Raw genomic sequence first — 27054 nt, forward strand, 5'->3', positions numbered from 1 at the left:
GATGCCTCCTTTAATCTCTGCAATCTCTGAACCACTGTCCATTGCAAAATGGGTGAACGTAAGTCAACACCACGGAAACGAGATCCCCCAGAGTCCGATGCACACTTGAAATCGGTGTGAGCAGAACATCAGAGCCTCAAGGCTTTTTGCCTCAGGCCTTTGAAATCTCCTCTTCAATAGGAATGATTCATAAGCTAAACCGATTCTGCAGCGGCTGGCCAGCCGGCCGGCTCACTCAGAGACATTCCCAGGAGGGTACCGTACATGAAAATCCTAAGCTTGAAGGATCAAGGATTCATCTTACCCTGCTGCTTGTAAGCTGAATTCCCCAAACTTCCTCTGCACAGTTTCTTGTAACAACCACTCTTCTACCTCTCCTCACCTGTCAAGGGAGCCTTTTAAAGAATTATCCGCCCTGAAGGGCTTACAGGAGTCCGTGGCAAAAAGCAGGAACAGAAGACGCAAAGGAGGCCAATTTTGTCCGCAGACGTGCCTTGTCTGGAGCACAGCCTGGAGCCGCAGACCTCCACCGCCAACAATTTGCACTGGGGTCACACCTTTGAGAGCTCACAGGGGCAGGTGTGTAAGTTAATGACAGAGGATGCTGCACATACATTCATACTCTCTTGCAGTGTGCAGGGATGGGGCCAGTGTGGACTGGACAGGGCATGAGGGTATCAATTCAACTACTATTTTATGGAACCCCTCCCAGGTGACAGTCGCTGTTTCACACAGTGGAAATGTCAATAAACAGGCAAACAAGACAATGAAGAGCTCTGCTCTAGTGAAGTTTACACTTTATATTAGGTTGAAATTTCATTCAGGGTCATAGAATCTTCATAAGTAATCTCTGCACCCCTACACCCCACGTGGGGCTCGAACCCACAACCCCAAGATCAAGAGTCCCACACTCCACTGACTGAGCCAGCCATGTGCCCCAGGATCTTCAGAATTTTCAACCAGATTTAGAAACTTAGAATTATGTGAAATCATCCCATTTTAAACACTGCCTGCAATTTTAAAATATGTATAGTAATAATAAATTTTATATAATGTAAAACACGCTGTATAGTCCAAACAAAAATATACCTGTGGGCTGAATTTGGTCCACAAGCCAACTTCTTTAAGTCTCTGACATACAGTTCTTCTGAGGAGACTCACCTCCCCAGAGTAGCCCCACTCCTTTAAACCCTTAGGGACTTTCGCAACAGACTTTCTCAGTGAGATTAGGGCCACAGGCCCTAGGATACTCACACCACTGTTCAGCTTGTTGATGATTCTTTTCTAATAGAATTTACTACTTCCATTTTGAGAGAGCTACCAACAAAGGATTTTTTTTAAATTCTGAACTCCTGAGATTTTATTACTCACCATTATTTTAAAACTCCACGGAGACAAAATAAATCGGTCAAACGTGACCAGCCCCTTAGCCATCTGCCTTGCATAGCCAAGGGGCCACACGCACCTGAATTTGGCCAGCCACACAGAGGCTGCCATCACAGCATGCTGCCATCTTACCTCCATGGTGTGTGTTTTTCCTGATGAAGTCTGTCCATATGCAAAAATCGTCCCGTTATAACCTTCAAGGACATCTGCAAGCAAGAAAAGAAATTAAAATTAACTCATTACTTTGATCATATGCTAGTGTTGGTTCCATATTTTAAAATTACATTTTCCAAATGGCCCATCTCATTTTTCACACAAACGATGTCTTTCAGCTCCATTTGCATTTTAAGTAGAATTGTGAGATAAAAGCATAAATGAAGGCCTCCACTGTTCCACAAATAAAAAGAAATATACTCACATTCCTACACTACATATTAATGAAAAAGAAGGCAGACACCCTTTCTCCCAGTAACATCAACATTAAAACAGATTATCGAGCAGTACACTCTCTTTTAGTTGAGAGATACTTGAGTTTTCTTCTCTAAGTTGATCTCCTGAGACCAGTCAGAGGAAGAAAAACATTATCAGGGTCCTGAGTCTCTGGAATGAAGTGTAGAATAGAATTTCTTTGCTAAAGATCTGATTTGGGTCAGTTTAAACACTGGCCCAGGCGAGCTTCTTAGGAAGGTTTCTCAGGAAGGCTGCACGGAGCCCCTTCAGAACCGAGCAAGTCCTAAGCCTGGGAGGACAGGCCCCCCCACTCTGTAATCCTGGCCACATGGTGACAATCCAATCAGCCCAGAAACCACCGGGGCCCTGACTCAAAGTTCATGCCTCTGTTATTTCAGTGACTGCTAGCAGGCCGTCCCAGGCCCATCAGCATCAGGAATTTCTTTTAATTACACAATGAGCATACTGTGCAAACCTCCACACAGGGCAGGCCAGCCTCCATTTCGCACAGGGACAAGGGGAGGCGTGCAGACAGAGGCTGCTTTGCACTGCAGATTATCTGTGGGAATTCTTTCAAAGCAGCAGAGGTGATTAAAATATATTTCCCTCAACCCTCCCTCATCCACATCAACATCACCAGAAGGGAAATAGTACATAATTAATATCATTGACCCAACATCTCTACGTAAGAGGAGGAAGTCTCATTCCTGAAAGGACAGTGGGGGCAACAAGAGGAACCCCCTAATGAGGTGTCCTTTTTCAGGGCTATGTACAAAATCATCACTCCAGGCCATCAGCTCCATTTATTTCAGGCCCTAGGTAGGTTGGTTATTTTGTGTTTTGGGCCTCTCTGAATTCTATAATGTCAGTTAATATTTGTTGTTTGGTTAGCTTTTCTAAAAAAATTTTCAATACACATTTTATTGATCTGAGGTTACTGGAGGGTGAACTGAGATCAGAACAGAAAGTGGGATTTTCCTTTAGGAAGCTAAAAAAAAAAAGAGAGAGAGAAAGTAAGCAGATTTTTTTTTAATTCTAGCAGCCCTTAAGAGTTTGTGTCAAGCTATATTGAGAGAGAGAGAGAGAGAGAGAGAGAGAGAGAGAATGTTCACACATATCAAACTTCTAACTTCTGGTAATGGTTTCCTTGGTAACAGGAGAAGCAGAAACTTAAAGACTACAATGTACGGGCTGGAGGTTCAAGCTTCAGTTTTCACAAAAATGTCAACTTGCTCAGAGAAAAGATTCAGGGTGGAAAGCCTTTATAGGACCATGAATGTGATGTGCTTTGAGGGGCACAAGAGGTTACCACCCTGCAGCTGGACTTTTAACATTCTATATTCATGGCATAAACAACTCCAGGCCACTGGAATGCCAGCCATAATCACAGCACTAAAGTTTCTATTTATTAGAAATTAAATATCTGTCGCTGAACTGCAAGGGCTTCCTTACCTGAAGCCCCCGTGCGGGAAGCGCTCTGGGACCTTCCAGCCCAGGCTGTAGGGCAGGGGTGAGGAGGCCGAAGCCAAGTGTCCAGCTCCCTCTGCTCCTCCTAATAGGCCTGCTGGCCACCCTACAGGTGCATACGCTCGCAGGAGGAGGCTCTGGACAACATCCACACGGTAAAGAAAGCTCAGTTCAGCCTGAGCCTCACTGACAGAAGAAAGCCCAGCACATGCTTCTGCCTCTGCCAGGAAGCAGTGGGGCCGGGGCACCTGAATTCGGCTCCTCTGGCCAGGGCCCACCCCTCCAACTCCAACCTCCCCAACCAGAAGGTACAATCCTATTAGCTCCTGGTTGGCTGCTGCTCCCCAAAGTCCTGCGGGGTAAAGCCTGGGACATGTAGACGAAAACAAGCACTCATAGAGAGCACCACTTCCTCCGGAGCAGGGAGCTGAGGAGCAACTGAGACCCCACTGGGAGAGTCCTTGACCGTTGGTTGCTGCTTTTAAACATGGAGTGCAATTACTGTTGTTATTATTATTTTAAGTAAAAGGGAGCACATAAAACCCCATCAAAACAAACTCTGCTTGACCTTTAAAGTACTATATACAATCATGTTACAATTAATTCATTGTTGGAGAACTATCTCTAGTGTTCAAGGATGAACAGACCTGATGTCCTCTATCAATGCAATTGTGAATTAAATTTTAAAATTTTAAAAGAAACTTTAAAAGAAAAGGAAAAGCTCTTCGAATGCAGTGTTCCCTATTTTCTTCCAAACTCCAAGTCTAGGGGGTCAGTTTGTTGACTTCGGCAGGAGGGGAGAGGAGAGGAGAGGAGAGGCAGAAGGGGAAGGAGAGGAGAGGCAGGAGGGGAAGTGACAGTGCATCTGGGTGCACCCGCCAAGGAAAGCAGAATGGGAGAGTAGGTCTGTGCTCAGCGCCACGCTGAGCCACGCAACCACCCCCACCCGACCCGAGCAGAAACAGCCCACAAAAAGGCACTTTCATCACGTTGAATGACAGTTCCTGGGCCCGAGGAAAGCATTTGTTTCAGAGCCTCTCTCGTAACAGAATGACTATTTCTGTGCGCCAGCCGCAGAGCCAGGAATCAGTTCAGCCAGACAGAACCTTGCTTTGTGACAGGCTCTGGCGTGATGTGATCTCAGCTCACACCACAAAGCCAGTGGCACCCACAAGCACACAACACATCCATCCGGCAGCAAAGCAAATCCAAAGAGAGATTCCACTGCAGGTGGGAAGAGCCTTCTCACCTCCAGAGAGGAGGGAGGAGAGGAGTGGGATCCTTGAAAATACTTCTTGCCTCTTTTGCCGTAGACTTCAGAAGCCAGTTTTCCGCCCCAGGTTTTTGCTAGTTCTGAGTCCAGACCTTGCTAGAACAGAAGAGTCTGTTCCACTACTGGGTAAGAATTTGGTGAAGATGTAATCATGTAAGTTCCTGAGAAGGCTGTCATGGCCTCCTACCAGCTCCCCATGTGAAATGGTGGCCTGTCAGTGGCCAGGGTCTCTGGCAATATTGGCTGACAGGTAGGTCATCACTGCCTCTGAATCCTACGGCTCCCGCTGACCAGTCAAGCTACTCAGGTAAGTCGCATGCCCAGAGCACATAGAGGCAGCCCTGCTAAACACTACTGGCAAACCATAACGCTGGGCCCAGCCGGTCTGAAGGGAAGGGCACCGTTACATCTTCAGAATGGAAATGCATCTCACTGTTGGAAGACAGGCAGGGCCAACCCGAGGCTCTGGAACCACAATCTCTATTCCTTCCCCCTCTCCCTCCTCCCCTCCCCCCTCCCTTCTCCCATACCCATTTCTAATCCTGTCCTTCTGCAGTGCTTGGTTAATAGTCCATATGGCCTGATACAAAAGTAACAACTCATAAATTGCTATTAAATGCTCATTATGAGCTCACCAGAAAAGCAGGGACAGGATAGTGTAGAAAAATCCAAGGAAGTCAGACAAGCTCAGGCTTAAGTTCCAGCCCCACCACCCCCTAACTGACCTGGCCAAGTTATTTGACCTCAACCTCCTCTTTAGTACAACAGGAATAATAATGCTCACACCTCATAAAATTGTTGAGGTTTAAAATACAATAACATATGCAAAGTACATACAGCGTGCCTGACAGATAAGAGTAACCAAAAAAATCTATTTCTTCTTAAGAGCCATACATAATAATAATACAGATCTTATAATATCCTGAGCTTAAAACTCTTCAATGAGTCCACATTGCCTGAAGGATAAAGCCCATCCATTTCTACCAAACTCTAATCCAGCCTAACTTTTTAAGTACCATCCCCCAGGTACCCTGCAATACTAAATTACCCAAACATGCCATATAATTTCTCTTTATGCTTTTCCTATTCCTTCTGCTTGTACACCTCTGCTATATTCTACAGTCTTTAGGACACAACTTTTCCAAGAAGCCTTCCTTAACTCTCCAATCCTTATCCCCACTCACCAAAGTCAGTCTCAAGTGACTTTCTTCTGTGCTCCCACAGCATTTTGCACACAGCCATCTTAAAGCACGTACTACCCATGGGTATGACAACTATGGATGCACGTGTCTCTTTACCTATACTTAAAGCTTCTCACAGACAGTCTTATATATCTTGGCGACTCTAGTCCCTAGCAGTGGTTATACCACATGGTAAATACTTGATATCCTTGCATGAAGGAATGAGTAAAAGAAATAGTTAAATGAATGAAGCTAAAGAAACTAGGTCTAGCAAACAAGAAACCACCTTCTCTAGCCCTGGACAGTCTACATTTAGTTAATTTGAAAGGCAATTGCCCAGAACGACTTCTGTAGACTGGGACATAGTTACCCGTACTTTGATAATAGCATCCAGTAACCATGGTTTTTAATTCCTAGGGTCCACAGAAACCTTCCTATTCACCATGTTGGTAATCACAAATCCTATAAGCTCTTCTGGAAGAAACAGAGGAGAATCCTACGTACTGTTTCAGACAACATTTTGATTAACAGACACCAGACAAAGATGGGGGTGTGGGAGATACCAGAATTCTACAATCAAATGTTTGAAATATGTTTTTAAAAAACTAGTGAAGTTGAAGGGAATCAAAAACCCAAGAGAGAATAAAGCCATCCAGTTAAAAGGAGTCTTCCTGATCTCAAAAACATTAAGGGTTCAGAGACACTTGAAAGGAAAGCTCATGGGTCTACTACATTATCATGAATCATGGGGGCTGTGGTGACCTTCAGAAGTTATCTGATTGAATTCCTGGCCTCTAGAAAAAGAGGCCCCTACAATACCACCTTCCTTTCCTGATTTCAATAGGCTTTGTCAAGGCAAAAAAGACCTCAGTTGTACCTAGTAACCATTCCATGGAGTTCTTTCTCATATATCTTTGTTTTACCTTGATGATGAGGAAACAACATGGCCACTTCCCCTCACACTAGTTTCACTGGATATTTTAAAAAGTTAAATCAGGTCTTCATCATCCCCTAATAACTTCCTTTCAAGGGAGAATAAGGCACTCTTAGCTGTTACAAAATGAGTATGCTCACATCATATTTGTAGTGCCTGAAGAATATGTGTTTATCATATCATGTCAGAGCCTAATTTTACCTAAATGGTTTTCTTTGTGGCTCACCATATACTGGGCCTCAAGTTATCCAATTAGGTCACGTCTTCATGAGAACTTTCTAAGGATTGCCTATTTCTGACATTTCATACCATAAAAAAACCCAAACACTGAAAGAGACTCAACTTCTCTAGTAATGAAGAATGAAAGATGATGATGATTATTTGTTAATCACAGGACTTTTTAAAGATGGAATGCATCCATCTCTAATCAGAACATCAACTCAGAGATGCGTTTAAATTGACCTCATGCTTAGCACAGCATACGGTAAATACTAGTTGGTTCTGATAATGAAAGGGGAGAGAAAAGGAAGTTATGGCTCACATGCGATTAATTTTACTTCCACAAAAATAAGTAAGAGTCTGATAATGGAGAGGAAGGAGGACAGAGTAGGAGCAAACTAGAGCTACACACTCCAGAGAGAGAGAGAAAACAGTTTTAGACAGGAAGAGATGAAAAACAATAGAAGCAGAGAGAAAACAAAAATTACCATCAGACACAGCCCTACAGTAGTAATTCAAGAAGAGCCTAAATTCAGGCATGTTTTTTTTTCTCTTCTGTTTTCTATAATGATCTTACTGTGAAGACCTTCAAAATTAATTGATGTCTGCAACAAGAATGTGAATAACCATACACCTCAGCGAGGAACATACTGACTGACTCTCCCACGCAGGTGCCCAGGGTCAGAACCAATCTAACAGATGTACCCAGGGCTGGCTTGCATGAATTTCAGACAGGTTACTCAGCTCAGCTTCCAAAAACAAGCACATCTTGCATGACAAGGTGCTTTTTGAATTTTGATTTTGCTTTTTACTCTTTAAATCTAGAGCTACCTATAAAGGTGGCAACATCAGCACATTTGGAAGCACAGCTGCCATACCACTCAGACTAGAAGGTAAAGATTTAAAGATGAAAAGCAAAGAAGCAGGAGATGCCCCTCAGCTCTGTCCAGATGGCGAACTCTCCCAAGGCAAGCTCCAGCCCGCCCGATGTGAAAGGGCAAGGTAGAGCAACGTGTAAATTGGTTCGTCTCCCTGCTGTTAAATCCTTCAGGGCCAAGGCCAGTCCCAGAGAAAAGGGCTGATCTCTAAGACAATTTTAGGCTTCAGGCTATCTATTTGGAGGAACAAATGTTGGTATCTGGGTGGAAAAGTTGAAAGTGGGTTAGACCAAAGTATATTTAAGGAATGCTGAGTAGCAAAAACAGCTCAATAACCAACAAGGTAATGTGATTTTATGATGCTGTAGAGAACTCCTTGATGCCCAAGAATTTTCCATGTTTAAGGCTTCTCCCTGAAGACATAGATGCACAAAATAATTCAGCCAAAAATATACAAATGGAGCATCAGAAATATCTATTTTTGTCTCCTTCAAAGCAGAAAGGAGGCCTTATACCTACAGCAGTACTTTAAAACCTTTACAGAAATAGTGTGACCATAGCTTTTAAGCTTCTAGGTAGCAGAATAACTCTGCCAAAAAGGTGGCAAAAGAAATAAAGACATTTCCTTGGCAAGGAGATATGGAGAGGTTAAAGAACTTGCCTGACATCATAGCAAATCAGGACCAGAGCTCGGGCTATAATTCAGTGTTTCCAATTAGTAGGCCTCTGCTTATAGTCAAGGCACATTGATTCCTAGGCTGCAAATATCACTTAATGTTTTCAATTACTCTGAAAGGCCCAGGAGGAAATAAAGAAATAGCACTTACCTTTGACAATTTGCTTTGCACACGCATTGTAAACCTGCTCTTGGGTCGTGCTGGGAGGCAGCACTCTGTCGAAGACATATGGCTTCCCTTGCTAAAAAAGAAAGACGAAAGGAAAGGGCACACATTAGAAGTTTAGGAATAAAAAGCACTAATAGCAGTTAGACCACAGGCACTAAATCACAAACCCTATCCTTGAAGGCAGTTCCGTACGAGACTATGGAATTATTACAGTGTGAACCACACATACAATGTGTGTATGTGTAATGCATGTTGAGAATTCGAGAAAGAAAAAAGGTGTGTTTTTTTTTAACTTGAAACACTTTTTCTGATGAAAAGCAGGTTGATACTTCATTCATTCATCTGAACAAATATTTACCTATTGAGAGCTTCTTCTGAACCAGGACTAGACTAGAGTCTACCCAAATCAGAAAACAGTCCTGCCTGTAAAGCGCTCAATCAAGGGTGGCAGATAGCTGATAAACAAGAAAGCAAGCACCTGGGAAACCACAAAATGCCTAGGTACAAAATAATGAGACAGAGGGGACAAGAGAGAGAGCAAAGCAGATCTTCCTGAAGAAATGCCAGTTAAGTGGATCTTTAAAGGATCAGAAAGATTGAGGCATGTGAAGAGCCATGGAACAACATACCAGACAGAGCACAGGGTGGAGCAGGCAGGAAGGGGCCTGGAGTGTTCGAGGCACTGGAGTGTGGTACAAAAGGAGAGAACGGAAATCAGGAGCCAGTCCATGCAGGGGACTGTTTGCCAAGGTAATGGGCTTGGCTTGTATTCAATGGGAAGATGACATGATCAGATTTAAGAAGCTGCTCTTAATAGCAAGTTATTATTGCTTTGCATCCCAAAGAATTCTAGTGTTTTCTTCATATGTATAAGTGATGCCTTAACTGGGTAGAGCTTTTCTAGTCACAGGGCACCCTTCTGTACAGTACATCAAATGATTTCCCCAGGTGCAGGTTTTTGGGGTCTGGTCTGAGACGACGCGGCACACTACTCAAGGAGGTAAGTGTCAGAAGGAAAGGAAAGAAGTTCTGCCCTGAGACTGAACGAGCCCTGACCCCGGACCACTCAACATTCACCAGGGAGTCACTGGACACTCACATGCCAGTGACTGAGGAGTGGGGAAGCTAGTGGCTAAGAAGACACAGCCTCCTCCTGGGGAGAACCTTCTTCCCACCATCACCGCCCAGGCAAGGGGTGGCCCTCCCCCTGCCCTTTCCCACAGCATGATCTACCCATGTAGATCTTCATGTCCCACGTGGTGGAAGGGAGGGCAGGAGAAGGGAAGGAGGGAGGGGAGCTCAGAGTCTCCTTCACTCCCACCCTGTACCTCCTACGTGTGGCTTGGACACCAGGAACCTTTACCCCAGGACAGTCCAGTGCCTCAAAAAGATAACTGCTCATGAGAGACTCAAGGACAAGGCTTGTTACATCCTGTAACCTTCACACAAAAGTTTACAGCTGCCAGCTGGCTTAGCATTGTACTCTTTTACGACCATGGGTAGTACTACACATAGGTAAGGTCCTATGCTTCAGGCGTTATGCTTGAGCTTTTAGTCTTTGAAACTGGAATTGAGTCAACCAGGTAAATGAGCTACCTCCTGTTTGGTCTTAGAAGAAATGGAGAATTTTGAGGTGCCATAAAATATTGTAGAGGGGTTTTTTTGTTTTTTTTTTTAAGTTTATTTATTTTTGAGAGAGCACAAGCAGGAGAGGGTCAGAGAGAGAGGAACAGAAGATCTGAAGCGGGCTCTGCACTGACAGCAGTGGAGCCTGACGTGGGGCTTCCACTCATGAACTGCGAAATCATAACCCAAGCCAATGCTGGATGCCCTACCAACTGTGCCAACTGTGCCCAAAATATTGTTTTATACAAGCAACAGAGCCAGTCATTTTGTTAAAATTATGGAAAGGGGTTATTTTCTGATGTTTTGTTCCTAGCCAAGTCTCATTCCTTAAGTGAACCAAGTATTTGGTTTGGAAAACCAAGAGAATATTCCTCCTTGGTGAACAATTGCCAACTATCAGTCCACTACATTCTTCTTAGCTTTATCTATTCATAAAATTAACTAAATGTCAGTAAGGTAAAAGGTTAGAACAAACACTCATAGAGTTTGCCTAAGTATTTGTCACCAACTAAAACTTCTTAAAAGAAATTGTAACTTTGCTTATATTTCAAACAAATCCACTATTACTCCAAACTTGATGAGAATCACCAATATAAACCATCTTGTTTCCAGAACGATCAGCTTTAGGTTTTGGAGAAAATGCACCTACTGCAGCTGGAAAAATGACCTATTTTTATATAAATGGTACAAAAAAATAGGACTCCCCAACTTTGCCCTTCAATTTAAAATGTTTGTTGGAGTGCATTATACATTCACTTTAAGAGAGGTAGAAAGCAAGAAATTGCCACTCCTCATTTAAATAATATCATTTATCAGATGACAAACAGATAATACAACAATTTTCCATAAGCTGAAGTTAACTCCCAAACTGCCTTCAAGAAAAGATAAAATTTAGAAAATGATTTGTTTTGAGACTTCTGGTAAGGACTAGAATATAAAGAAGTTAAAAACAGAAGTATTTTTGTCTTTTCATACACTGAGTTGGCTATGCAGGCTTTTATTTTAAGTGAACCTTAGAGTCTTGAAATTAAAATATAGAATTAAAATTTAGTTACTGATTATTTTCAAAGAACTGATTTGTGGCATAGCCATGCGAGCTATATATACAACTGCCATTAAACAACAACAACAAACAAATTAATGCTTTGCTGCATTGGCAATGGTATGAAAATCTCACAACCCCTGATGGAGACTTCAGCAAAGCCCCATCTCCCACAGCCCCTAGGAGACAAGAGTCTCCTTGTTTCTGATCCCACTGTTGCTGAGGGTTTCTGTGGACAGATGTTGGGCCCACCCTGCTCTAGCTGTCACTAAATGTTTTAGTTCAGCTACAGAGTACATTTTTCAATTAACATTTTAATAGGAGTGTTAAGTGCTAGCACTTGAAACTGAATGATGAGGGCACCAAGTACTCCTGGAGATGCTTTCCTTTCCAGGCACCTATTCACGGGAGGTTCTCCCACCTCTCTGGCTACTCTCTGCCAGTGTCCCTTGTTTGTGTCTCTTCCAGACTTCTAAATGATGGTGTATCCTGGACTCAGCTCTCAGCAACCTCTCTGTCTACATTCTTGACTTTCACATGATCTAAATGAACACTTCAGCTTTCAAATCTCATGTAAGCTCCAAATTCATATATTCAGTCACCCGCTAGACATTTAAACCACTTAGATTCCATTAGCCACTTCAAACTTAACTGACCAAAAATGAAATCGAGCCTTCCATATCTGAGGAAAAGACCAAATTCATCAGGTACGTCCCATAGATTCCATATCCCAAATATATCCAAAGTCTATCTATCATCTATGCCACACAACCTTAGCCCAAACCACCATGGTTTCTCATCAGGACAACAGCTATAGTCTCCTCACTGGTCTCCCTGACTCCATTCTTGCTCCTAACGATCCAATTTCCATTTAGCTGAGTGAGCTTTCTAGAACTATAAATCAGATGATATCAAATCCTCCCTTAAAAATGCTTCTATTAGACTAGACCTTCTTCACACTGCATTCTCCTCCATCTCACAATAGTGTGGCCCACTGGAATTCTTTATTCCTCAGCTTAGTCCTCAGCATATTCCATGGCTCAGAGCCTTTGCTCTTCACTTCCTTTCCCTTCGAACCTTCTCACTGCAGACCTTCATTGGGCTCACCAGAGATCTTCATTTGACAGTCTCTTTATCACCCTTCAGGTATCAACTCCAATTTCTCCTCCTTCGAGGACTACCATGCTCCTACGTACAGCAGCCCCACCCCCACCCTGGCATCACTTTCTATCACATTACCTTATTTGGTTTGCTCCATGGCAATTAGTATGTAACCTATTCTCAACCAATCAAAAGGATCATTACAATTAAAGCATTTAAGTGGCTAAGACAGAAGCCATATAAATCCCAAGAGTTCACCGCATGTAGGCAAACCTGCTGCAATTTATGAAAGGAGTCTGGGTGGGAAACACATGCACTCCATATACATTACAACCGAAAATGAAATAATCCAGCTTTGCCATGAAAGCCTCCATGTAGAGCAGCTAATTGCATAGGAGCAATCTAACTAAATAACTTACAGGGATCACATGCAAAAAATAACAGCAGATGGTTCTTATATTTTTATAGTTCAAATTAAAAAACAACAACAACAATCAAACCACTTCCTATCAAGTTGTTGAGAGCAAAGTGTCTGTGAACCATATGTCCTGCCTATTAATTCATTTGACCCGTTACCCAACAACCATTCCCCAGCCTTGAAAGGAATATTACTCTGGGAGACGGAGGAAAGCAAAAGACCCAGTTAAACATTTAGAAGATGGGCACCAGGAGGGATGTTAAGGAAACTGAAATTAATTACCCAAGAAGAGATCATTCGAGAAGTAATCTCATAACAATCTCTAAGACTAGCCAAGAGTTTGTGACCAAAGGTGCCCAATAATTTGAAGGATTTTTCTCTATCTTCACTAAGAAAAAAAAAATAGGAAAAAAAAACTTTAAATTTCCACAGCAAGATTTACACTCACTCTGTGGAATTATCTTCAGACACTGAGGAATATTAGGAAGAGGAACGGATTCCTGAGAACAATCACTACAGTCTCTCTCCCGGGTGTTCACATGACTTCTTTCCTGAAAGTACAGGAGATGGCAAGTTCTTTCAGCCACATTCTCACTACTGTCCACCTGCACCATCACCAACCACCATGATCCAAACCCTTTTCTGTTTTATCTCATTGAATTCTCATACTAACTCCATGAGGTAGGTATTACTATCCCCATGCCACAAACTGGAAAACTAAGGCCCAGTCACTTTATCAGCTCCGCTACTTTGGGGAAATACCTTTAAGTCCTTGATTGCAACACCATGCTGCTTTCCTAAGTAGCTTATGACTTACTGGAAAAGCAGGAGACACACAAACAGCAGATGCTTAGGACTAATGTGAAAGATGGCAGCAAAGTGATTCATACAGCAACAAAAGTCAGAGTCTCCTTCTATAGCCTACAGTAGTCAAGAAAGTGTTAACCATGAAGGTGGGACTGACATGAAACCACAGAGGAAAGAATGGCAGCTTAAGATCAGGGAAGAAGGGCAAGACTGGCAAGAAAAATGGTGGCCATGCACATGGCAAGCCTTCCCGGCAACAAAAGGAATTAAGAACAGGCAAAGGCCTTCCGCCACGGGAGCCACTAAGGAGCAGCAGCATGGCTCTGAGCTACCCTATGGCTGTGGGCTTCAACAAGGGCCACAAAGCAACGGAGAACGCAAACAAGCCAAGGCACTGCGAACCGCCGCAGGTGCCTCCCCAAGCACACCAAATTCATGTGGCACATGATCCGAGAGGTGTGTGGCTTTTTGCCCCATGTGAGAAGCATGCCATGGAACTGCTCAAGGTCTCCAAGGACAAGTGCGTGCTCAAGTTCATCAAGAAAAGGGTGTGGATACACATCCAGGCCAAGAGGAAGAGAGAAGAGCTAAGCAATGTCCTGCAGCCACGAGGAAAGTGGCAGCCAAGAAGGACTAACCCTCTTTGCCCCACTTTCCCCCCATGTTCCCCCCAGCCCCCTATGTAATAAGCCTTTTTTGGAACTTGGGGCATTTGACCCCCTCCTGCCAACATCCTTCCAGGGCACAGTGGTGAGGGTCATGGTGGTGCACACAGAGACAGAACAACCGAGCAGTACTGGAAATGGTTTTTTAATCATAATTAAATAGTCCATATATGCCGGCGGAGGGGGGGGAGGGGGGGGGAGGAAACAGGCAAAGGCCAACCAGAACCAAGGAAAAGGCAGGTGTGAGACTTGCTATGAAAAGTCGAAGTTATTGAGAAAAATCCCAGAATTTTTCAGAGCCTAAAGGTCCTTCAAGGTCAGCCCAACTCAACGCTGTGTTTTACAAATAAACAAGTTCTAGGTCAGGACAGAATAGACAACTTGCAGTAGGTCACCCAGCCAATTAGGTTAGGTAGCAGATCTGTGCCCAGAACCCAGACCTCCTGGCTCCGTACCTAGTGCTCTAAAAGTTCTGGCTTTAGAATCAACTGCTCTCTCTGAAAATCAAGCAAACAACAAGCATCAGCCTCTGGTGCTTTGTTTTTCCTGCTTTCTTCCCAACCAATTCTAAATTATTTCCAAATACACAGCTGATGATGGTTCCTTGAGCAAAGAGTCACTGCTGTAAGAACTGGAGCAATACAGCAGGGGAACCAGAATCATGGCCTCTCAGAGTTAATATGACCTTGCAGTCAGCCCATCAGCCTCCTCTCAATGAGCAGCTTTGGTCTGTCTCCACAAGCCTTCATGGGCAACGATGAACTGCTTGAAACCCAACTGGCTCCGATTGTCGGAATGTTGTGTCCTTATATTGATTTAAATCTGCACCCTGAAGCATTAGACCTGACACCATCCTCCAGAATAAGACAGACCAAGGCTGGAGAGACCTGCCTACATCGACATCCCAGCTTTGTTTCATTTTGGGAGCTGTGTTCATTGTCTTACTCTCTTTTCTCTCATCTCAGAGGAAAGGAGAAAGATCGATGTGCTTCCTTCCTAAAAGTTGTGTGGATTTGTCCTGACTTGAAGGACTCCAAAGGTGTTCAAAGTTAAGACATCACTAAAACATTATATTAGTTTGCACAAGAAGGAATTGAATAAAATAAACTCATGGACTATGAAGGGCTTTGGCAACAACCTGAAAGAATGTTTCCAAAACATTACCTAAATAGAAAGAAGTCCTGGGGTTAATGTTGATACTCATTTTTTATCAACACAAATATCCTGCCAAAACAAGTTTTGTTTTGTATTGTTTATTGAAATATAATTCACATACCATAAAATTCGCCCCTCTAATAAAAGGGCACATTCTTGGAATATTCACAAGATTGGACAATCATCACCACTATCTAATTGCAGAACATTCCTTTCATCACCCCAAAAGGAAATTCTGTACTCCCCATCCTACTGATCTACTTTGTGTCTTTACAGCTTTGCCTGTTTTAGATATTTCATACAAATAGAAGCATAAATATGTAGCTTTTGTGATTAACATTTTCTTTCACTTAGTATGTTTTTAAGGTTCGTCTATATTGTAGCACAAATCGTTACTTTATTCCCTTTCATGACCAAATAATATTCTATTGCATGGATTTGCCACATTTTATGTATCCATTCATCAGTAGGATGGACGTTTGGGTTGTTTCTATCTTGGGGCTATTACGAATACTGCTATGAACATCCATATACAACTTTTTATGTGGACATATGTTTTCATTTCTCCTTTCATTTCACATACCCAGGAGTGGAATTTCTAGGTCAGACAGTAACTTTATGTGAGTTCACTTTTGGGGGGACTAACAAATTGTTTTCCATAGCAGCTGCACCATTTTACATTCCCACCAGCAGTGGATGAGGGTTCCGCTTGCTCCACATCCTTGCCATCACTTGTTACTGTCTTGTCTTCTTTATTATAACAGCCTAGTGAGTATGCAGTAGTATTTCTTTGTGATGTTGATTTTTATCTCAGGAGTTTTTTCATTGATGCTTAACATATTGTAAAATTTATTTCAACATATATTATGGATACAGAGATGTTTCCAGGCATTGTAATACACTGTTGTGTACTTAACATTTACAAAGTCGTCCTGAGTGGGAAATCATCTCATAGGGAAACAAAAATTATACATATCCATGTGCTTTAAGAAAAAGAACAGTTTACTAGGAAGAGAGGACATTTAAAGGTATTATGATAGGGTTTCTGTGCTCCTCACTCCACTAGTTAATACTGAGTGTTGTCCAGGGAAGGCAGCCTACCAATACATGGGATAAATGAATTCACATAAACATGGCTTAACCCCCTGTCTCTGAAGCTCAGTTTCCTCATCATTAAAATGGAGCCAATAAGATCCAGAATTCAGGATTGCGAAAATTAGATATGTTCCGGAGAATAAAGGACCTACCGTATGACTGATATTCTAGAAGGTGCTCAAGTCATGGTCAGTGCTATTCTGTAATAAAAAGTTTCGACCAATGTGTACCAGGCATTTGCATTACACCAAACTTAGCGAGGAGTGACCCTTTAAAGGAAAGGATGCTGATAAGCAACAATCACTCACAATGTACCAGCTCAGAGACTTGCCATCCTGATGACCCTACAACACCCTAATGCCAAATCACACCTCATGCAACTCCAGGCCCCAGGTCTGCCACCCATAAGCTCAGCTCCATGAGACCTTTAATTTCTGAGGGTCCTAGCAAAACTAACTCTGTCCCAAGGCTATCCTCTGTACTCTAAAAATAAATGAAATTTTGATGTTCAGCTATAAAGCCTATTTAGGAAAGATGAGGAGCTATGTCTTGTGCAGGCACTCATAGACTCATCAGCTCTGCTATTACAGCTTTGGAGCCCTCCAGAAACTTCTGTGATAACGCCAACTGTAAACATGAAGCAGATGCTCCCAGGGTCCTGACCATATCCTCACCATCTTTACCATTTCCATGCGGGCTGGCCTGACCTTCAGCCTCTGCTTCTCTGGCTGCCTCAGCCCTCTCTGTCACCTGATGCACACCAGAAGGACCATCCCAGCACCAACCCAGCAGGTCTCACCAATGACTGATAGGAGGTGGAGTAAATACTTTAGCTCCCCTGCCCAGAGGTGGAAGTGGAGGGGGAAACCTGGAGACACGTATTCCAAACTGGCTCTCAGAGCTCCCCGTTGTAATGAAACCCCCTTGCCCACGGTGCTAACTTGCATGACACACCCTATATTGGTTTCTTACAGTTCCCTGTCTCGTTTCTCCATTCTTCTTCAGTGTTTCTTGGATTCACCTCCCAAAGAAACCTGCAATTGAATCCCTGTCTTAGTGCCTGCTTTAGGAAAGCCCAAAGTAAGATAAAATCCTAGACATTTTGCTCTTTCATTCACTAGGTCCTAAGAGATTCTGAATGTGTTGCATCGCTGCCAACCACGGAGCCATCACATTTGGTCGATATCCAGACAAGGGGGTGAATGGAAATTGAAATCTTTGATAGAAATCTTTGTTAAAATTCCACAAGCTGTGGGCTTAGGACCTTGTTCTGAGGTGGGGGGGGGGGAGCGGCGGGAAGAGTGCCTTTTTCTTCACAAAAGAGTGCTGGTCACTTGCCAGGCTTTGGGCCCATGGAGCCACCTCTGCCCAGAGGATTACCAATTTCTAATTTACACAAAGGAGCACTACACCCTCATGAAGGCCATGGCCTAGTAGAGTGCTTTATACATGACGGTACAGGGGCGCCTGGTGGTTCAGTCGGTTGAGCGTCCTACTTCGGCTCAGGTCATGATCTCGCAGTCTGTGAGTTCGAGCCCCATGTTGGGCTCTGTGCTGATGGCTCAGAGCCTGGAGCCTGCTTTGGATTCTGTGTATCTCCCTCTCTGCCCCTCCCCTGCCCATGCTCTCTCTCTCTCTCTCTCTCTGTGAAAAATAAACAAACATTAAAAAAAAATTTATACATGACGGTACAGGGTAGGTGCTCACTAAAAGTCTGCTGCTGCTGCTGCTGCTGACCAATGCCTGACAGATGAGCAACAAGGAGGTCAGGTGCCAGGACACCATGAAATAGTGCTGGGGGTGGGAGGGTGGAGGGAATCCATACTTACTGTATTTCTCCAGTGTGTCAGAAACTTTCCTTGTTACTGACCATTCTCATCCCCCACCTCCAAGATTTCAGCAGTCGTGGAGTTGCCTGTCTGTTCCTGTATCCCTTTACTCCTCTTTACCCCACCACCTATCTTCCCATTTATCTGGAACTGGGCTGCAAATTCCCAAAGCAGAAAAAAGTTCCACTGTGCACCTTGGGGCAAACCACCCCATACCTGGCAGTGACTATCCGCTTATCCCAACACTGTGATATCCTGTCCAGGGTCCACGAATCTGCCAATGTACAGACGTGGTCTCACAATGAAGACCTCCATGTTCTCCTCCCCACTCTGCCGCCTGCCCCTATCTACGCTGGGAGAACTCTATGACTGGAGATATAAATACTAAGCCAGTGTCAGCCCCAGACATTCCCATCCCCTTCCCCACACTGGCTCTGTGCCCCAAGGAAGGCAGCTGGTGCCAGTTCCGGCCAAAGCCAAGGCTGCTCCCAGGAGAGGCTGTAATGAAACCGACGGAGCAATGATTGGCTTCTACTGAGTTGCCAAGGTGATGCCAACCACGTCTCAAGAATGAACAAAGGCAACACACAAGAATGAATCTTGTAAGCCTTCTTCCTGCAGGAAACCAGGCTAAAATCCTTTCTTTTCTGCCAAAAGTCCCACTGCATGGACACACAAGCACTGTCAGGATCACAGACAGCTATGGAAAAAACACTCTGGGAAAGGGAACTGCCCAAGTGATAATGAAGAAATTCAGAATTATTGCCCGACTAACAGGCAAAATGAAGACAGAAGTATTACTTCTGTTAAAGAAATTAATGGAATCTGTGTTGCAAAGCTAAGATTCTTATTTATATGTGATTTTCATTTCGTCTCAAAATATAACGACCTTCCCCCCACCCCCAGTCTTCTCCATTTAATTGCTCTGTACCCTAATCTGCCAAGATGCAGGGATTACTAGATTGAGTCAGGGGAACTGGTTCTGGATCAGGACTTTGCCCCTTACATACTTTGTGATCTTAAACAATTTGCCCATTTTTCTGGGCCTCCTCCTCTCTAAGTAAAGTTAAAGATTGGATCTTTCCAACTCTAATGTGAAATAATAATGGGCAGCACAAACATCCTGGGATTTTCCCCATAAGATCAGCTTCTGTCTTGACCACATATAGCACAAGAGGGGGTAAACTTTAAACTGGCATGAGTTCAATGTTTTATATACTTACAAGAAATGAGTAAAAATTGCTATAGTTTTTTCAGATCTGGTTTTCTGCCAAATGAAGTCTGGAAAAAAAAATATCAAACTTTCCTCACTGGAGGAAAGAGGGTATTAAAGCTGCTCCACTGAAGGTAGAATGTAGGATTTCTTTTGCCAAATAGAAGATAGCAAAGAAAACCCTGAGCGCTCTCTCTGGGGCGTATCACCCTGGTGGCAGCTTCCTGGCAGAGCCCTGTGCAATCCAGTCAAATTGCCACTCTGCAAACCTCTCCCAGTTGTGCCAAGACTCATGGTGGCACCTCCAACATGGAAGCCACATGGTGGCACATGCAAAGTTTCTTCCCTTTAGCTAAAATGTGAAATAGAAAAACTTTTGCCCAGGCTTGCACTTGGCTGGGTATGGTACATACAGAGGCTTCTGATAAACACGCACTGAAAATATTTATTGCAAATAGAACTGATATTCTATTAATTGTTTTCACTCTCCAGAAACAGCTTATATAATTATAATTTCCAAATGTATTGGAGAGCAATGTTGCTCTTATGCTATGTTCAGATCCCTAGTCTCCATTTGTATCTCATGATTTTAGAGAGTGGGTGGGAATATTAGCTTTCCTTTCTGGGAATAGAGAATAACTTCTCATGAGCATGTAGAAGGCAACGATTTGAGCTGAGAGTAGGATCCAGAATTTCTGGTTCCCAGCCAAGCCTTCTACCCATAACACCATATTGCATCTCATCATTGATCCTCCAAGAACATATTTTATCTCTCAACCATAGATTTTCTAAGAATTCTGTGCAATTGGGTTTAGAACATGATGCAGTATAACTCAGCCAGCAATAGTCATTAAGTTCAGGGTAGCTATGTCACAATTAGTGTCCAAGGTGCCACCTCCATTGGCTGAGCGCACATCGGCACCAAAAAAAGGGGGGGGGGCTTCTGATACCAACTCTGAATAGGTCTTCACCAGCCAGCTCAGTCTAGGATGCATGGGCTGGAACTCAGCACACATAGGCTCATGCATCCCAGTCCAAAGAGACTCTCTCCTCATCCAGGAGAACCAAATGTTGGTCCATAGAGGCAGAGATGACCACCCAACTGACAGGTGAAGTACTTAGGGCACCAAAAAAACATATGTTTTTTAAGATCTGTTGTTCTTGAGTTCAGCCACAATTGAGTTATCAGAAACTCTAAAAGAAGCTTTTAATTGTAGCTGACACAGAAGCTTTGTATCTTTTAAAAGATGTTTAAGTTTTACTTGGAGGACAGGGCAGCATATTTTTCAGTGACTAGAAGGGCCACGTGGCCACAACCAAGGTAAAATCGGAAGAGCAAAATCTCCCCACACTTCTTCCTGCCCTGCCCCTCCTTCCTGACTTGAGGTTCCGCCACGTGAACATTTAGTGGATTAGACAGCAAAAGAGACTATGGTTCCAGAAGGCTAACTCATCAGAAATAGCTCTTGTCTGCTGCCAGGAGCAGCACATAGCTTATCAGATACATTAGTTAACAGAACCCAGGTAAACCAATTGTTCATTCCTGAGTGTGTGTGTGTGTCCGTTTTGGGGGGAGAAATTCCCCGGGCCAACCAGGGAAAATCAGCATGACGGGGACACGGCAGCAAAGCCAAATGTCACCTCCTTCACAGCCAGGCTAGGATGGACCAGCAAAAAACTGTTTAAAACGATTACTTCAAGCAGCTTTGGCTCAACTATCCAGGGTAATAATTGTTTAATAGGCACCCACACTCATTATCTAAAGAGCTGATTACTGGTACCTTCTCCCTTGAGAAGGGAACCCCGTGTTCATCCATGCTCACCCTATGTTTCCTTTCAATATCTCCCTCTTCATGACCCTGTTTTAGGAAAAGGAAGGAGGCCATGTTCTCTTCTTCTATTAATTTTTTCTTCTTTCTCCTTCCTCAAACTATTGCCTCTCTCTGCCTTCTGGAAGTCGGTCTTGCCTCTCCACCCTACATCCAATTTTTGCCCTCATTCAGCTGCTTTCTTAAAGGGCTCCAAAGGCTCTTAATCATCAAATCTCTAAGACCTTTGAGACCCCACAATGTCCTCAACATGTAAAAACCATTTAAAGCGACGCACCTGCCCCTCCTGTTGAAACTCTGATCTGCTGTCTCCCCAAGCTTCATGCTCTGCTCAGCCTCCTCCCTCTTTTGATGCTTCCTTCTCCGCCTGACACCAGTTCTGCTTGTTACCAACTCCAAATAAAGAACCGACCAGCTCTCTTACTGAGCCTCGTCTCTCCTTTGAACCCTCCTCTTCTGTGCTCACCCCCATGGGAGAGCTCAAACACTACTATAGTTCAGCCATAAGCTGTGGGCAGAAGACTCAAAAGTCTATCTCTAACCCTGAGTCCCAAAACCCTGTTACCAACTGTCTGATTAAAACCTCCAACTGGATGTCCCCAAATACCCTAAACAACATATGTTGAAGAAGGAGCCCACTGCCTTCTTCTTACTCCTCCTCCTCCTCTTTGCCTTGACCCACTTATGTCTATCACTCTCCCCAGTCATCTAGGCTGAAAAGCTCAAGCCATTTTGCCCACAGCTCTCCCTCACCACAATCACCCAGTCACTGCCAGAGTGGTGGTTCATTTATTTGGTCTATCTCTTGCTTGGTATCTCAACTACCATTATTACTTTTTACCCAGACTTGTGTGAGAGCTTTGTAGGTGGTCTGCTTATCTCCTCTACCTCTATTCTGTATCCTTTGCCAAATCCATCTGGCTTTGACCCAATTCCTAAAAGATGGTGATCAATTGCTAGGATGCCCTACTGTACATGCACCCTCTAGTTAGGTGCTGTCCATAACGCAGAACCTACCGTTCCACCCAGGTGAATCCTTCCCTACCTGACACTCAAGCAATGTGCTTGCAGCAACTTCCATGCACCCACCTCACCGCTCTAACAGCTCCTTTTAACTGAAATGGCACATTGTTACCTTCACCTTGTTATCTGTCAAAACACTACCTGATCTTTAAGACTCATACCAAGTGTTATCTCTTCCAAGATAAAGGTTTTTCTTGAGCCTCTCAAATAGATGTCATTTCTCTCTCTTTCTCTTGTTCTCCGAACTTCTATGGCACTTTGATACCCTTCCAGGAGGACTCTGACACAAAGTACTTCATATTACAGTCATCTGGAAGCAGCATGTTACAGAAAGAAAACAGGATCCAGGATCAGAGATTGGGGCAAGAGAGTGACTCTTCTGCCAGACCCTACACTTTTGAGGGGTCATCACAACTACTCTCTAATGTAACTACCACTCCTCGCATTTTATTACTGGCAAAGTCAGGTTCAGAGAGGTCCCTGATTTGCAAAGGGTCAGGAAGCCCATATTACATTTGCTTCATGTGGTAGAAGTGGGAACCAATTAATAAAAAGCATACAAGGGGTGCCTGGCCGGCTCAGTCAGTAGAGCATGTGACTCTTGATCTCAGGGTCGTGAGTGTGAGCTGCACGTTGGGCATAGAGATTACTCAAAAAATAAAATAAAGTCAGGGGTGCCTGGGTGGCTCAGCTGGTTAAGCGTCTGACCTCAGCTCAGGTCATGATCTTGCTATCCGTGAGTTCGATCCCTGTGTCAGGCCCTGTGTTCACAGCTCAGAGCCCGGAGCCTGCTTCGGATTCTGTGTCTCCCTCTCTCTCTGCCCCTCCACCACTCACTCTCTGTCTGTCTCTCAAAAATAAATAAAACCAAAAACTAAAAAAAAATTTAATAAAAAAAATAAAATAAAGTCTATAAAATGGTATTTTTTTTATTTTTTTAATGCTATTCTTTTCTAAAGAGGCAGGCAAAACTCACTCTACAAATCATAAAGCATTGTACATGGATTTGCTATTAACATTACAACTTATCTTACCCTTTTATTTATTTAATTTTTAGTTATTTAGTCATTTATTTTTAGTTATTCAGTTATTTATTTATTTAGGACATGTTTTCTACCTAACCCATCTTTGGATTCTCTGCAGCATTTATGATAATCATTGAAAGCACTTATTTAATTATTTAATCAATTTAGTTGTTTAATTAAATTGGACTTCTGATGCCATGACTTAATAGTATTTTGAAAATTTCCACTGTAAAATAAAAGTTCCGTTTATTGAAGAGTGCCAGACACAGACTACCGCTAATCTCCATAGCAATGCTGCTTGCATTATTGTCCCCATTTTATATGTGGAGAAGTAAGAAAACAGGATAGCAAGTAACAGTCAGCAGCTCATAATCAGCAGAGGCAGGAGGATCTGATCTCAAATGTCATGATTTCCTGCCATCACACTCCTGACCACAAGGATCCAATGCATCCAGATGCTGTCGCAATTGAGCAATGTTTCTGCATCAAAGGTGATTCCTGTCATTTTCTTCCCTGTATGTGTGAGCATGAGAGTTTCCTCTCAGATCCCATTAAATTTTACCACAACCTCCTAAACACTGGCATAATCAGCCCTCTCCTCCACACAGTGGAACAGATTTCATAGATTCTTTTTAAAGTTTTTAATTTTAATTCCAGTACAGTTAACATATAGTGTGATATTAGTTTCAGGTGTATAATACAGTAATTCAACACTCACTCGGTGCCCAATCTGATAAATGTACTCTTTATATTCTTACAGATTTAGAGTTTCTCTTACTGCTTTATTCAACAAATATTGCTAGAACCCTTCATGTGCCAGGCATTGTTGTGGACACCAGGAACACAGCAGTGATGAGACACGGCTTCTGTTTCGATGGAGCTTTCATTCTAACAGAGTGGGAGGAGACAGGTAATAAGCAACCAAATCAAATCATAACAAAGGTCATTTCTGCTAGTGTTGTGATGTGATGGACATGAAGAGGGTCAGGGAGGACGGTTCTGAGCATGTAATAGCGGAGCGCAGACTTGGAGTTCCGCCAGCCACAGGAAGAGCCAGGGGCAGAGTGTGCCAAGAGAGGTGACCTAAAAAGGGCCACTTTGAGTTAGGAAGCACTGGGTGTGTTGCAAAGTGGGCAGGTGTATCTGGAGAGAGCAAAGAGCAAGGCAGTATGAGGTGAGGAGGGAAGAGCCAGGCTGATGCTCTGTCGTGCATCCTTGTAATATACTTTAAAGCAAAGGAATGGCCTGATCTGGCTTCTGTTTTTAAAATATTACCCTGGCTGCTCTGGGTGGACTTGGGTGTTTGGAGAGGGAAGGGAAGAAGACAAATGGGAAGACCACTTTGGGGGTCATTGAGAAGTCCAGAAAGACAGGGGGCAGCCTGGACTAAGGAACAGGCAATGAGGACAGAAAGAGGAGGGTGGATCCGAGTAGAGCCAGGTGGTAGGTCCAGGTCACAGGATGACAAGGCAGCACATGAAGGACCCCTGCAAGTGTCCTGATCTCCGTGCCAGAGTCACAGACCGCACACTGCTTACTCAGGTCAACCCAACAAGGCCAGCCAAGCCAGAAAGGCCTACTCATCCTTATTCTCAAGACACTCGTCGGAGACTGCCTCTCCTCTTAGGACCTCCACGGTAAAGTATGCCAACTGTGGAGTCGTTGAGTGGTCCAGAAATCAAGGCAAAGAGAGAGCCCAAGGTACTAAACAGCTCACGCCAACATCTTTCATCCCCACAACAATCCCGTGGAAACGGTGCCGAAACTCCCACACGACAGGACAAGAGATTCCCGACTATCACTCAACCACTATGTGACAGATCCGCAGTCGAGTCCAGATCTGTCCGACCTCAATGTCCACGCCCCTTCAACCACACCATGTATGAAATCCAGAGAGACTTCACTGCACAGACAATGAACTTCACAGTGGCTGCAGTGACCATGAGTTGATGATACCCACTCCCGAAACTACTCAGAGTTTTGCTCCTTAACTTTGGTTTCTCCTACTTGTTTCGAAATTTTCTAGGTAAGAATACTTTCATTTCTTTAACATAAATTATTGGTGGTCCCTTATGTCAGCCAACCTGCCAGACCCTAAAAGGCCAAGAGTGAAATGGACACATTCCCCAAGCACCAAAAGTCCACGGTCCGATAGAGGAGTCAAAGAAGCAGCGAAGAAAGGTGGCTTTTCATCCTTTGGTCCTTTAAAGCTCTATAAATGCTAGGGTTAAATTGACACTAGAAATGTGACTGATATTTTCAGGGACTTCATTGCTTTGATGCCACATTGGCCTCCTTATGTAGATAACTTCACAGATTCATTCCATTTCATTAATCTATATGAGGACTATCTAATAAAAAAAAAATGTGTCAACCTTAATGCAAAATCTCAGGCAAAGTAACCCTTCTCTATTTTAAGCAGCCTTCAGAATGTTAGCAGTATTAATCACAGCACCTCACTAGACAGGTATGATCAATTCTAAGCATAATGTGGGGAACGGTAGCAATAGAGAACACTTACTGGTTGCTGGAATCAGGTACAGTAGGGCATGCACTGCAAAAATTACCTCATTGAGGAGAGCCTAGGAGGCTCAGTCAGTTGAGCATCCAACTCTTGATTTTGGCTCAGGTCACTATCTTGTGGTCGTGAGATCAAGCCCCACATCAGGCTCTGCATTGACAGTGTGGAGCCTGCTTGGGATTCTCTCTGCATCTTCTTCTGCCCCCTCCCCTACTTGTGCTAGATCTTTCTCAAAAAAAAAAAAAAAAATTACCTCACTGAATTCTCAGACAACACCATGGAGTAGATAATTTTGGGATACCCATTTTACAGTTAGAGAAACTAAGACCAAGGGGGGGTTAAATGACTTGTATAGGTTACCTAGAGAATAAATGTGGGATAAAACAAAGGCCCAAATTCTTCATGCCTCTCATGTTCTACTAAGGCCAGGGTGGTCTTTAAGATGACTAAGGGGTTAGAAATAAGAAACTGGATGATGGACCTAGCTTTGTCTGGAGGAAAAGAATCTTGGAAGGTGATTCATCAAAGCATATTCAGGATATTTTTAAATAAACTGAGACAGCTGCTTCCATCTTCCCTGAGGATAGAAGATAAGGCTTCCGCCCTCCACCTGGCAGGTGAGGATAAAGAACAAGATAAGGAATGTCCAGACAGTGGGGTCTTGCTAGACCCTGGGGAGCTCTGATGTCCCCTACAATTGTTTGCCAAACCACAAATGCTTCCTCTTAACCTTACTCTTTCTTCAAAGACCATTTAAAATCCCACCCACTGATAAGTCTTTTTTTTTTTTTTTCTGGTTATTTTCTTTTTTTGTCTGTTTTTTGTTTTGTTTTGTTTTGTTTTGTTTTTTAATCTGTATTTTTGAGAGAGAGAGAAAGAGACAGACAGACAGACAGAATATGAGTAGGGAAGAGGGAGACACAGAATCTGAGGCAGGCTCCAGGCTCTGAGCTCTCAGCACAGAGCCTCACGTGGGGCTCAAACTCATGAACCACAAAATCATGACCTGAGCCGAAGTCAGACACGTAAGCGACTGAGCCACCCAGGCACCCCGGTTATTTTCTTTTTTTTG

The 27054-nt window shown here is 43.5% G+C and overlaps 1 protein-coding gene and 1 pseudogene across 1 annotated transcript in view; one reads left to right on the plus strand and one right to left on the minus strand.

The window, feature by feature from the left end:
- KIF5C (kinesin family member 5C) overlaps positions 1–27054 on the minus strand; it is a 164532-nt gene that overhangs the window by 102987 nt on the left and 34491 nt on the right. Inside the window, exons 2-3 of the mRNA XM_047872713.1 lie at positions 8616–8706; positions 1519–1592 (exon numbers count right to left, since the gene is read on the minus strand). Coding sequence (XP_047728669.1) covers positions 1519–1592; positions 8616–8706 — 165 coding nt within the window. The remainder of the gene's footprint in view (positions 1–1518; positions 1593–8615; positions 8707–27054) is intronic.
- LOC125173498 (60S ribosomal protein L36-like) lies at positions 13945–14264 on the plus strand (annotated as a pseudogene).

This window comes from Prionailurus viverrinus, chromosome C1 (genome assembly GCF_022837055.1).
Source record: "Prionailurus viverrinus isolate Anna chromosome C1, UM_Priviv_1.0, whole genome shotgun sequence".
NCBI classification, from domain to species: domain Eukaryota; kingdom Metazoa; phylum Chordata; class Mammalia; order Carnivora; family Felidae; genus Prionailurus; species Prionailurus viverrinus.